At 39.3% G+C, this 13,968-nt stretch overlaps 1 protein-coding gene across 1 annotated transcript; it reads right to left on the reverse strand.

Moving 5' to 3' along the window:
• Nucleotides 1-2,957: 2,957 nt before the first annotated feature.
• On the reverse strand, nucleotides 2,958-13,573 carry LOC108373873 (uncharacterized). Its single transcript, XM_017629816.1, has 5 exons — nucleotides 13,022-13,573; nucleotides 6,190-6,327; nucleotides 4,047-4,170; nucleotides 3,259-3,415; nucleotides 2,958-3,187 (listed from the first exon to the last, which is right to left on the reverse strand). The coding sequence occupies exons 1-5, from the start codon at nucleotides 13,154-13,156 to the stop codon at nucleotides 3,028-3,030; spliced, it is 714 nt and encodes a 237-aa protein (XP_017485305.1). The 5' UTR covers nucleotides 13,157-13,573; the 3' UTR covers nucleotides 2,958-3,027.
• Between the last annotated feature and the right edge of the window lie 395 nt (nucleotides 13,574-13,968).

Raw genomic sequence — 13,968 nt, forward strand, 5'->3', positions numbered from 1 at the left:
CAATTCGGCGAAGTTTGCCGTTCGCCGGTATTGTATTTCAAGCATTAGGAGGTTGATATCAAAAGGATTGTGGAGACTCCCTTGTTTTTAATGGCGATTTTCAAACGTCTGGTAGTGCTCTCTACAGAGTTTTCTATGATGTCGCTTGCAATATTACCCCATTATAATTTTACTCGCCTCCAAAGCTCTTCCATGTTACTCAGTTCGTCCGCAGCCAACGACGCACGAAATCCTCAGCAACCGTTTTCTCCAACCGGAACGAAGGAGGTCAGCCTGCAGCTGGGAATTCACGTCGATAGCGAACCAATTCCGACGATGAATAACCCAAAAGTTATATGAGTTACCTTCGACAGTCTGCTCTTATTCAAGTCGCATACAACCGCGACTGTTAATAGAACACAGAGCCGCAAAAAGGGTTCTCAAGTCGCTAGCCGACATCACCTGGAGCAAAGGCAAAGAAACGTTGTTGCCAACATACAAGGTAATCAACCGGTCGGTTTTAAACTATGCAGCGCTCGTGTGATCGCCATTGACTAGGAACATGCAGTGCACGAAGCTACAGACATGCCAGAACACGGTACTCCGGACCGTAACTGTATGCATTCTGATGTCGCCACATCACCACTTTCACGACGAGGTTCAAATGCTTATGCTCTGTAAGCGGTTCGTAGTAAGGTGTCACAGACGTGGGCACCCGAACAGACACCTGCTTGCAGCAAATCTCTCGCCAAGGTACGTCAGAAGGCACCAATACGGAGTGACGGACGAAGTCCATGAGTTCATAAAATAACCTCTGGACAAAATACTGACAGGCCATAAACGGAATTTAAGGGCAGTTGGTCTCGGCTTACATCGACTCCCGACCTGTAAAAGCCGTTTTTGTAACACAACCACTTGACGTGGACGGGGCAGAGACTCGCACCACCTTAGCCCATCGTCGCTCTGGATATTGCAGCAGGCTAAACCCTATAGAATAAACACAGATGAGCCCAACGATTGCCCGGGATACGTCACCTTTTCACATGACTCCAGAACCTCACTCAGCTAACGCTCCTGTCCCTGTGGACTTACAAAGTCGGAGCTGCACAGCAAATGCAGTGTGCACATAGTTTATGCTCGCCTCAAGCCCGCTGATGTCAGCTTCTTCTGCCTGCCCCTGGGGCGCTAGCAGGAGCTTTTACCTGGAGTTAGCTGGTGGGTGGTTGGCTAGGTCGTGTCGTTCGCCTGAGCAGCAATGGAGTCAGCTGCCGTGTTGACTTGTGCTGCCGGTCGTATTTTGTCGCCACGGTTTTTCTGAGACAACGCTAAGACTTTAGCTAAGTGTTTGGCCAAGCTTCTCCTCCGCCGAACGGCAAATTGGTTTTACGAGAAGCTTTCTCAAGGCAGAAATACACTTGGAGGTTTGTCACTCCCGCTAGGGCCGACGGATGTTTTAGAAAAACATTTTCTGTAATGTTTTGGTAGTATGCACATCCGCACACACATATGCCACATCGTTGTCGCCTTCGACGGCCCAAAGATAAAGGGGTGTTAGCTCAGTGTGTTTGAGGGGCCAGTGCAGATAAGGTTAGTGTCGTGGGCAACTCCTTCGCCACCTGGATATGTACTTGGAATATCTAGCTTATGAATGTTTTTAATGTCATTTAAGGCCAGTCGAGTTCAGAGGAGATTTGATGCAAGTCTAGATTTCGTCTGTTAGTTGCTAGAGATGCGTTACTGTCACATGTGCGTTTTTACTGTCATCTTTTATTTCCCTTCTCGACGAAGAGTTTTAAGGTAAGATTGTGTTTATGACCTGGTCCCCCACACAATGTGGTGCTAAAGTGTTATTTTGTAGGACCCTGGTAAGGTTGTTGAGCTTCTTGGCGGCTTGGATACTCCTTGTTGGGTATCTGTAGGTACCGGTGTATTGCACGGATAACAAGGAACTGCAATCTGACCAACTTCAAAGATAACTCTATTAATTACACCTATTGCTTTTGGGGTAAGTGAATCTAAGGGGGTCTTTGTCATATGCAGCAAAGATAGGGTTTGCTAATCTATAACGGGTTAGCTATGATGACGTTATATTACTTTACTATCGAGCTGTTTATTGCTAAGGAAAGGGTATGGATTATACTGGGTGCATATGAACTACTTCTGTACAAGTGGGATTTTAGTCAGCATAGCGAACTCTAGACGAAAACTCTAAAATTGAAGATAGCTTGGCTGCGGCTGAGTCGATAGAGGGATGTACTACCACTGCGTGGGACCTAGGTTCGATCCCTGGTCCGGACAACATCTAAATTAGGAAACGTTTTTTCTAATACGATTTTTCCACAATTCGTAATTTGCTGTCGCGACATGTCGCCCCCAGGCAGGCAATGGAAAATCTCCGAATGTATTTATACCTAGAAAAAGCTTCTCATAAAACCCAGTGCCCGTTCGGGTGGGGTGTAGATATCAAGGTCCGTCCATTTGTATAACAACAACAAGACACAGACCATAAATTGGAGGAGAAGCCCGGCCAAAGACTTAGCAAAAGTGTAAGCGACAAAATACTATTACAATGGCACACAAAAAAAGTGGTCGGTGTATTTAACCAGACCAACCAACTTACCTACCCATGTATTTCGAACCGCAGAATCCGAATTTATTCAAAATTTTGAGGGTGTACGATTCAAACGGACCTCAGATTCGGATTCGGTGGGTCAAAGTACATGTCGTTAGGTGGATCCGGTTAAAAGCACACACCCCTTTTTTGTGCAGGTGTTATTATTAGTCCCAGCTTAATAGTCATGTCTAATACTCGCCGACTTTTGGAAGTATTGTTTTACGAGTGGAATGGGCCATCTGGGGCCACACTTCTTAATTGAATTTAGTTTATTTCATTTAGTCTTGTTTTATTTATTGGTTTAATGCAATTTTGATATACAGATGTGCATTTTATAAAAACTGATTAACAACCCAAGGTTTTGAGTATTGAAAAGTTATTTAAATAATTTGTTTATTAACTTATTAATATATTTTTTACATTTTGCTCTTTTCTCAAGGCTTTAAAATAACTTTGAATGCATTTTTTGCATTCTTTCGTCCATTTACAATATAAGCTAAGGGATCATCATCAACTGACTCCATTAAATTGTTGCAGGTTTGATTGATTGGAAACATGAACGATAAGTCGATATCATAGCGGGGTAGCTTTTCTCTGCAAACAACAAAAAATAAATAGTATTCGTTGATTACCATTTTTTTTATTAGCAAATTTCACTGAAATACCTCAAAAAGTTGATAACATTTTCACCTAACTCCGTTTCTCGCGACAACAACAGCGCTGATAAATAACGCGGTGACTTTTTCTTTTCAGCGCAATGCATGATCAGACTCCACGATTTGTAATCCGTATCGATGACGTAAGTGTTGTAGATGCCCTCATCTGTAAAATGAGATTATTAAAAAATATAAAAATCAAGAAAACACTCATGAGAGTATAAATTTTTACATTAGGGTGCCTCACCAAACACTAAAAAGTTACGGGTTTTCCACTAGAGTTATAAAATTTATAATATTTTCAGACTCACGCCAATATATATATTTCGGAAAAGTATTAAGATTTACGTGAGTTGAATCGATTTGAAATTACCACCAAAAATCGTAAGTATTTTGATTCCAATGATAAAATTTTCAAAAATTTGTATGCAGACGTTAAGCTCTTCTTAACTCTTCTGTCATCTGAGGTGATTTTTAAGAAAAAATATTTTTAAAAACTAATTTTGTTTATATACCATATTTTTGGAAGTATTTGCAAATCTGTCCAGTTCACGTACATTTTAATATTTTTCCGAAATATTTTGGCGGAAGCCTTGAAATATTTTAACTTCAGTAATTCTGATAAAAAAACAGAACTTATTTTTTTGTTTTGTTTTGTGGAGAGTAATGTCCCTAATGCGCAAATGTATGTACATAAAAAGATGATGCAAGCAGATTTTTAAAGACTGATTTTACTGTTGTTATTTGTCATAATCTACATACATATTTTCTATGAAAATATTTAAAATTTTTCTTACAAATATCTTCAGTGTGCATCCAGTGTGCGGGTGTTTCAAAATCCGGTATCATCCAAGTGATGTTGCCCTGTAGTTTCTCACGCAATGGATCTTCGGCAAAGATGTAACTGAAATTCATTGTAATCTAAAAAAATCATAGAAAAAATAATAATATTTTGAAAAAAAAAATATTTTGCTATTAGACGGAGTATATTTTTTTATTAAGATAAATCGACGGGAGTTACTGGATGTTATCCTGGTCAATTACAGAAAGGAACATGCATGTACATGCATGCTGCATGAATTGCACATAATTACTGCATGCTGTTATAGAAAGATCACACTTAATCACGTAGCCAGAGGTAGCGAAGGGAAATACATTGCAACTCAACCCCAAAAACTTAAAAAGACCTATAAGCTTATAGTCCTTTCAATTAAAAATTATTTATAGAATTCCATATCAGAGAGGCAATTTCGGTAACAATACAGTACGCTGATACTAAGGGTAAGTCCATGGAAACAGCGCTCTATGAAATCGGGACGCATAAAGAAAGGTAACTATCCTTCAGGAATGTAGCATTCCTCCAACTTTCACCAATATTGAACTCAATATAAGCGAATCCAAGAAATATCTGGGACTCATACTGGATGAAAAAGAAACTGTGCGAAATTGTACGTTAGCCCTCTAAAAGCGAAACCGGGCTTAAATGGGGTATCCTATATGGAATGACTAATCACTGTGGTCACAACTCAACTCTGGACCGGCCAAAAACAAGCTTCGACAAAGGGTATAAAGCAGAAGCCCCTAGTAGAAGGAGCCAAGATGCTTCGAGACCCACTGACTCTATTCAGTTCTATGTACTCTGATGGATCTTAAATGGAAAACAAGGTCGGAGGAGGAGTGTACTCGGAATGACTAGGAGCACAAAAGTTATTCCGCCTTCGAATCCGAGCTGGCGACTGTACAAGAAGTGAAACATGACACTGAAGATTTAACAACGCCGAAGCCGGTTTGTCTCCAAACCAAATTTGACAAGGGATGACGGAAAATAGTTCCAAAATACATAAAGCTGTCGAATGTTTGCGAACAAGGGTAGTCCGACACTAATGTAATATCTATGTTTTCTCAGTCAGGCAAGTCTAAAAGCTCTGGATATATTGAATATGAATATATTCGGGCTTAAGTAATTCGTGAATTGTAGTAAATTTTCCCGCAAAGGCAGAGCAGCTTTTTCTCTTTCTGGTATGGGTGCCGGAAGAGAGACAGAGCTTGCAAGGAAGGGCATATGGCGCTAGCCACCTGCAAATTCAATATAAGTACATACAAGTTTTCTTCAAGTTTACTACTTAAATGTATTCTATAAAAGCCGACTACATACTTCCGATATTCACAAGGAAAGAATGGAGATCAAACGCAGATAATAACAGCGGATTTGAAGCTCGTCAGGAGATTTCGAATATATTCGGCACCACAAAGCTGATGAGTTAGTTCATCTCCGATGTCAGCTGGCCGTTAATGACTACCCATAAAACAAAGTCTGAACTTAATCTAAAGCAGTCAAAAGATATTACGCTGAAGAAGCTTTTTAAAGCTTTCTATAGACTTCATACAAACGCATAGAGAGGAAAAACTCTCGGATGAACACTGATCAAAGGGGACGCTAGAAATATATCGCTGGTGTCATAATCCAAAAAATACAAATATTGAGCTAGGTAACAGTGTTGCCGTTTTAGCCATTTGGTGGCACGGAGTAGTGAACTGAAGGTGACGTATTCCCGAAATCGCTACTTTGGTTTTGCCGATTTTGACATTTATGGCAACACGTAAACAAACTTTTTGCTTAGAAACAAGTGGCAAAGGGGAATTGTGAATTTAAATTGAAAAATCGCAGTAATTCGTGCTTTGTGAATAAAAACAAGTTTTATTTCGAATAAAAACTTTATAAAAATGTCGTGCCGTGTGCCGCGTCTTTATGTTCTTTGCCTAAAGCGACAACCCGCACCAACATGTAAGTACATATGTATGTACCTCAGTGCAGTTACCGTCGCAGAAATAGAACTTCCCAGGCTCAGCTAATGGAATGTAATACAGGTTATGGAAAATCTATATGTATAGGATACGAAAACGTGCATTAGTGGGCACCAACACTATAACAATACTTACATGCTGATCCTCTGCGGAAAACGTAAAATCACTTTGCATACAGGCATATTCGGGCAGCTCTTCCGTTGATGCGTAATACTGAACCACATACCAGAATCCCATCATCGATTCCAGATCGAAATTCCGGATGCCACGTACCTGCCAAAAATAAAAGAATTCATTACGAGAATGATGGATACGGTATAAATAAAAACTGGTTAAAAATGGTTGTTCAAAAATATTTGAGATCGTAAATTAGGAAGTGTTTGCACAAACTTCTGCTTCGTTGAATTCTACAGAAAATTTTACTATGACATACTATTAGTAACAAACGAATTTTTTTTATGGAATTACATGTTACATACAATACATTGAATACATGTAACATACAATAAAAAAGTTTTTAGAAAATAAGGCAGCAATCAAAATGGGTCTAGCTCCTGAAATCTGGTAACAGTTGCCCAGGATACACGTGAGATATGGAGAAAATACTTCTCAAAGCTCGTGAATGGCGACACAGGTGGCGTGTTTGATGATGGACAATGTGAAGGGACGAAGCTCACGTCCCTCTACGGAACCAAGACGAGGAGAGAACCACAATAAGGCGGCTTAGGTACACCAAAGCCCCCGAAGCCGTCGGCATACCGGCTGAGTTATTCAAAGGCGGTGACGAAGAGTTGGTGGCGTGCATGTACCAGCTGTTAAGCAGAATTTGGTCCGACGAATATATGCCCGAGGACTGGAATTTCGGTGTACTTTTGTCCAATCCAACAATCGCGGAATAAGCTTTCCTAATATTGCGTACAAGGTCCTGTCGATGATACAGTGAGAAAAACTGAATCAACTGATTGGACAGCCACACTGAGGCTTAAGATAACTATATAACTAGATTTTCACGGCACGTCAAAACCTGGAGAAGATACGAGATAAGCAAATCTACACACAGCATCTTTTTGTCGATTTTAAAGCACGAAGAGAAGCTGCCTGTACGACGCCAACCTTCAGCTCCGTATAAATTGGGAAGGACCTCTCCACACCGTTTGAGACTAAACGAGGTTTTAGACAAGGCGCTTCACTCAAGTGCGACTTTTTTCAATCTGATGGCGAAAAGCGTCATAAGAGCTGAAAATCTGAATCGCAGCGGCACCAAATACATACATATAGCAAAGAAATGATGCTGCTGGCTGATGATATCGACATCGTCGGTCTGAAACTAAGGGACGTAACCGCAGCATTTTCCAGTTTAGAAAGTGAAGCTAGAGTGGGTTGGTCTTGTGGTGAACGTCCGCATGAAGATCAAGCGAAAAAACACTCTTGCCAAAAGGTTCTACTTTGAGCTCGGAAGGCAATTGAAAAGCAGAGCCCTCTCATGGTGAACAAAAGTGACGCTCTACATGTCACTCGTCATTCCTGTCAGAAACGTGGACGATGCGGAACACAAATGAGAAGGCTTTAGTTGCTTTCGAGAGAACTATTCTACGCAAGATCTAGGGCTCTGTTTGCGTGGGCGACGGGTATCGGAGAAGACGGAATGACGAACTGTATCAACTTTTTAACGACATGGGCGTAGTTACGCATCGATGATGACGTTCCGGTGAAAAGATCCTTCGGCTCCCCGCACCCATGGGTGCATAACGAAAGCAAGGGCGCCCACGAATACAATACAGGAAAAAGTGCAGAAGGACCTGTATGCACTCGAGCTGAGCAACTGGCCCAAATTCGCATAGGAGAAAGGCAATTTGAGAAGCTTTTTGGTCTCGGCCCAAACCAACAAACCAAATAAGAAGAAGAAATATATACAGCTGTAAAGATCATTCCGATGAATTGATGACCTCCTCTTTTTTGAAGTCAGTTAAAAAAAAACATTTATATAAAAATTTAAGATTACTGACAATTTCTTCGTGATCCAATGATCGCATCCAAACCAAATTAGTATGGCACCACCCACGAGGTACCCCCTCTCCGATAAAAGAGAATTATCGAAATTGGTTCGCGTGATCCAAAGATAGGCGATAACATACATAAAAAACAATATTCCATCGAATTCATGACATCCTCCTTTTTTGAAGTCGGTCAATAAGTAAGGTTGACGCAATCGCCTCACAATTTCTTGGCAATGTAATGGAGGTTATCCTGTCTAACAATCCAACGGGGCTCTTAATCCCAACAATTTCCCTCTTGAATCGAAATGCATAGCAGATGAAGAGGGAGGTCCTCACTGCGCTTGAAAGACCAAGTGGAGAAAGACTTGGCTAGTTTCACTTAGCATTTCCAATTGGCGTCAGTTGGCATAGAAGTGAAACGGCAAAAATCGCTTAGGCGGTTGCAGCGCCAAATAAGAAGAAGAGCAGGATCTGCGCTCGAATATGCAAATTTTATATTCCTTTGATTGATTTACATAATTTCCACTCTCTAAAAGTAAAAGCCATATGAAAAATTAAAAGAGGATTAATCCTCATTGCCCTCCATTGCCTCCTTTTACTTTTTCTTTCGCACAATTTCACTTATCGACATGAAGAATGTAATTTTCCAACGCCCACTAGAATCCGTTTGTGGACGAGTTTTTAAGTGCTTTTTCGACAATAAAAAGAACTAAATTAAATGGATCACATTTCGAGTGCGCAAACGCGCTGGTATTCAGTCAACATTTGCGAACGCTCAGATTTGACTGGCCATGAAATCGACACAATCTGGGTAGTTGGGTGCGCGCGCGCGCGTGCGCGCGCTCGGGCTTGGCCGGCCACTTAGAAAGTGTGATTGATTTTGGCGCGGCCAATGCTACGTCGCCCAACGCATGCGCGCACGCTCATGAGATTGCAGCGCATTTACTCCAGACGTACATATGTATGTATGTAAATGTAGATGCTGGCGCTTGGTAGCTGGCCAAGGTGGTCGCCAAAGTGGTGTATGTATGTATTTACCTACATACTTGTCTGTCTAAGCGCCCGTTTCTTTTCCGTCATTCTGATAAATGTGCAATGTCGCGTGTGCCGCATATTGATGAGATTCCATTTGATGAAAAACGTATTTACATTAAAATTTTCTGTTTTTATTTTTTTACATTTTTGCCAAAACATAACTGCTTACTGGTTGTTGGTAGACCAAAAAGTATTTAGAATGCGAGCACATGCGGCCGCAACAGCAGCAGCATCAGCAATGCAAACATTTGTAGGTGCGCGTTCTTCATGGGGCGCGCAGATTCGGGCTGGCGTCTTTTTTATAAAGCTCTAGTATGTACATATGTATGTGTATGGGGGCATGTTTGGGCGTACGGCCAAGTGCAGAAAAGAAAGTGTATATTTGGAATTATTTGGAACTGCTATTTTCTGTTTCACTAACCGCTTGACATCGCTAACGCTTGGCGCTTGCGGCATCGCTTGCAATTGGCTGGCAAGTGATGCGCGATCGACAGCGCCGTGCGTCGTTGTGATCTAGTTTAGTGCAAAATAGAAAAAAAAGAAGAAGAAGAATAAACGTATCCGTAAATGGACGTGAAATACTAATAAATACATACACACAAATCGATCGCTTGGCTATTTTATATGGGAAAAGCGTTCCATATGGAATGTAAATTATTTAGAACAAAAACGAAAATGCGGCGGAAATTTGCATATTTTAATTGAATGCTACAGCTGGCACCAATCTTATGATTTATTTGATGAATTCGAAAATTTAGTGCATAGCAATTGTTTAATCATTTTGAATAGTTTATGTGGTGGTGTGGGCCCAAGGCTCCATTGCAGTTGAATTTTATTCTATCGCAGACCGATAAAGTTAAAATATAAATGCATTCTAACTTGTCGTAGCTGAGTGTTTAGAGATATGCACCAGCACTCGATAAGATTTATGTAGACCCGATGCCTGGCTCGAGTAATGCTTTACATTTTTGATGTGTGGAAGAGATCTTAGCTCTCGGTATGGATGAAATTTGTGTTAACCCAGCAGAAATTTGTAACTTTTTCTTGTGTAACCCAGCAGAAAATCTCTAAATGCTTCTTGTGTGTGCAAGTGCAGATTTCCGGACAAGTTCTGAGCTATTTCAGGACCATGTGGGGATTAGTTTAGGAACATTTCGGGATCTCTGCAGGACTATTTCAGGACCATTACGGGACTTGTTCGCGATCATTTCGAAAATCGATCGGAATCATTTCGAGACTAGTTCGAGGTTCATTGGGGACTATTTGAAGTCTACTTTGGCACTAGTTCTGTACAATTTCGAGATGCGAATTTTGCGTCTAGTTCAGGACTGTTTTAGGACCATTTTGAGACAGACATTTCGTTACTGTTTTAAGACTTGCTCGCAATTATTTCTGGACAAGTTGACGACGTTTTCGACCGTTTCGGTCCTTGTTCGGGGCTTGTTCGGGACTATTTTAGGGACATTCTTGGATAACGAAGGGAACGTTTCAGGACCTTTTCAGGACCATTTCTGGCTTAGATCTAGACCATTTGACATTTTTTGAGGACTCTTTCGGGTTCACACCGGAGCTAGTTCAGGACCGTTTCAAGACTTGTTTCGGCATCGCCTTTATATTGGGCACGCTCAGAAGGCACAACAGTGCAGTAACTGTTGCGATTGCATCTTCTGAACGCATTGTTGTGTACCACTGATCAACTCAACATTTGAGACAACATGTTGTGTATACCTTAGACAGTTGAATTGGAAAGCTAATGTATCAAGACGCTTTTTAGCAACGGTTGCGCTCAACTACCCATTTTCTATATTGAATTTCATGCCATTTTAAGCTCAAAAAATTTATTACTCTCGAAATCGAATTACCCCATACATTTTGTACTAATTTCATGCAAAGACTAAATTATTTTGGTGTGAACTATTTTTTCTGATTTAAATGATTATCTCAAAATAGCAACAAAATGTTGTGTGCGTTTGTATAAGTATATGCAAATACATATGTATGTAGTAAGTGTATTTTTTATTTGTTTTAATTTGTTTGCAGTGAAATGATGCGTAACAGTTTGCTACAAGGTCGCTTCGCAAAGATTGTATTTTTTTTTTGTTATTTATTATCGCAGCCGGATTAGAGTATTAGGGCTTTTCAAGGCCGGATTATAACATGGGCCGAAGAAGACGCCGACAGAAAATTAGATGTTTGAAAATTCTTAATGCCCAAAAAAGTTTTGTCATTAATTTCTTTGGTGCAGAAGAAGATGGATCGACGAACTGTACGAGCTTTAAAATGGCGTGGACCAGCTCAAAATACAGAAATCGCCCCTGATTTTGAATAGCGCACACGATACGCCGTGATACTCTGGTCAATGAAAAGATGCTTCGACGTCGAAATTTTATGGTGTCGGCCTATGTCCAAGTTATCTAAGTGCCAAATAAGAAGAAAAAGGGAGAAAACTTGACATTCATTTTGTGGAATGTGGTTCACCTCTGGTGCGGATACGACCACGTTTACGTTTTTAACCGACTTCCAAAAAAGGAGGAGGTTATCAGTTCGTCGGAATATTTTTTATTTCTTATTTTTATTTTAATTTTATTTTTTTTATGAATGTTACCGCATAACTTTGGACCACGTCAACCGATTTCGGTAATTCTTTCTTTCTTTCTTCTTTTCATAGGAAAGGTAGTGTCTCAGAGGTGGTCCCATACTAATCTGGTTAAGATCCGATTAATGGATCATGAGATATATATATATATATATATATATATATATATATATATATATATATATATATATATATATATATATATATATATATACATTTTTTTATATCAGAATTGAAGTCGCTTTTTTTCTGCGAAAAATTCCTTGTTATTTACCGCATGCAAATTTTTTCTTTTTGCATTTACACAAAACTGTTTCACATACTAAATCTTATGAATATTTTTAAGGGCGATTTTAAAGGAAAATGTCTACTTTATTTTAAATGCATCTTTAGACAAACTTCTTTAAATGCAATACTTTTGCATACGTATGTATGTGTGTGTCAATTAGGGGGGTCCAAAAATGCATGTGAAAACGAAAAAGTCGGAATTTTTATGCTCTCACCCCTAGGATTGTTCTATACCGAAAAAAATATATCCCAACTTTTTATTTTGAAATCAAAAAATATTTAGAGGTCGCTCAAAGCGCCCAAAGTTGTCCATGTATTTTATATGGGGAAAAACCACTTTTCGTAGAAATGGTATTGAATTCTTAAAAATCAATATCGGAAAACTCTCTTTATCTGCAGGAGATAGGGTATTATTAATACCTCATTGTTTATTTAGCCATTTTTTCATCGTAACTATATTTTTAGGTCCGCCAAAAACCTCGAAAAATGCAAAGGGGGAACAATAAAAGCCCGTTAGCATTAAAAAATGGTTACATAAACAATCGGGTATTATTATTGAAAGCCTCCTAAAGAGAACCAGAGTTTTCCGATCGAAAAATATTGATTTTCAAGAATTCTATACCATTTCTATGAAAATTTGTTTTTTTTTCATATAGAAATACATGGAAAACTTTGAAACTTTCAAAATAAAAAAATTGTCGTATACTTTTTTCGATGTAGAACAATCCTAGGCGGTGAGAGCATTACAATTGCGACTTTACTGTTTTTTGATCACCCTAGTGTCCATACTTATTTTAATTCTTTTTCGTTATTTTTTCCAGAACTGAAGTGATAAAAAATTAGCCTTTTATAACAATTGTGTTTACGTTTTTCTTTGCGCGCCTTGCATGCCTCAGGAAATACTGATAAATGTTTTTTGTTTTTGTTTTTTGCTCACAACACAATTTCCGCTCAACATAAAAGCCCAAACACTACAACTATGCACCCACACACGCGCACACAACTGATAACACATCCAAATGGATAAAAAAATCGACAAAATTAGACTCACATTCGGACATCGTTTCTTGAGATCGGTACGTTTCTTGGATGCATAACTGTTAAAATTCAGCCAAGGTGAGGCGAATTCAAAACTTAACACGCTGATGAAGAAGAAGAGCACTGTTGCAGCATGCACAGTTGACATTTTTTTCCAGTGGGTTTTCACTTTTTTACTTAGGAAATGACGGTAGCACAATTTTCAATGCGATTTTTTCAACATTTCATGTAGTTATTCACTTTTTACACCGCTGGGCACATATATGTATTACATACGAGAATGTATATTTATTAATTTAATTATTGCCATAAAAAATAAAAAACAAATTCAAGTCGCTTCAGTAAGCACGAATAAAGCGCCTATTGGGGCTGGCTAGTGAAATTGCAAATTTAACAACTCAATTCACGCAGAGCAAACACAGAACTATTTCAATATTTTGTAAATTTTACAACAAACATTTAGGAATTCTCGCCATTCGCGACAGGCAGCGGCGCGTAAACTGGCTGCGATTTTTCTAAGTGCGAGCGATGACGCGTTGTTCAGCTCCAGCCACTTGTAAATGGAAGCAGCGTACGCTGTTGGAGTAAAAAAAAATATATATGTACATATGTACATTCATACATACAAAGAAAAAAATAGCAATTAAAAATAAAATTGAAAAAAAAAACTAAAATTGCGGATAAGAACACCCGCCGCTGACGATTTGTTTTTTGCTGTATACAGATGTATGTTCATTTATTAATGTACATACATTAGGGTGTCCCCGATTTTTTAATTTATGACTTTCATTAATTTTTGCTAAGGACGATACTGCTAAAGCTCAATCGTAGTGAATCAACGTTGGTATGGTTGGGTTAGTTTAGATTTGGCTGGATAAGATGGGCTTCTTCCGTCAAGAGTTCACTCGTGGAAACACAGAAACTAAAAGAAGAAAGTTACACTAAAAAACTAGAACCCTC

The sequence above is a fragment of the Rhagoletis zephyria genome, unplaced genomic scaffold (assembly GCF_001687245.7).
Source record: "Rhagoletis zephyria isolate East Lansing unplaced genomic scaffold, Rhagoletis_zephyria_1.1 Rzeph_scaffold_07107, whole genome shotgun sequence".
Lineage (NCBI taxonomy): Eukaryota > Metazoa > Arthropoda > Insecta > Diptera > Tephritidae > Rhagoletis > Rhagoletis zephyria.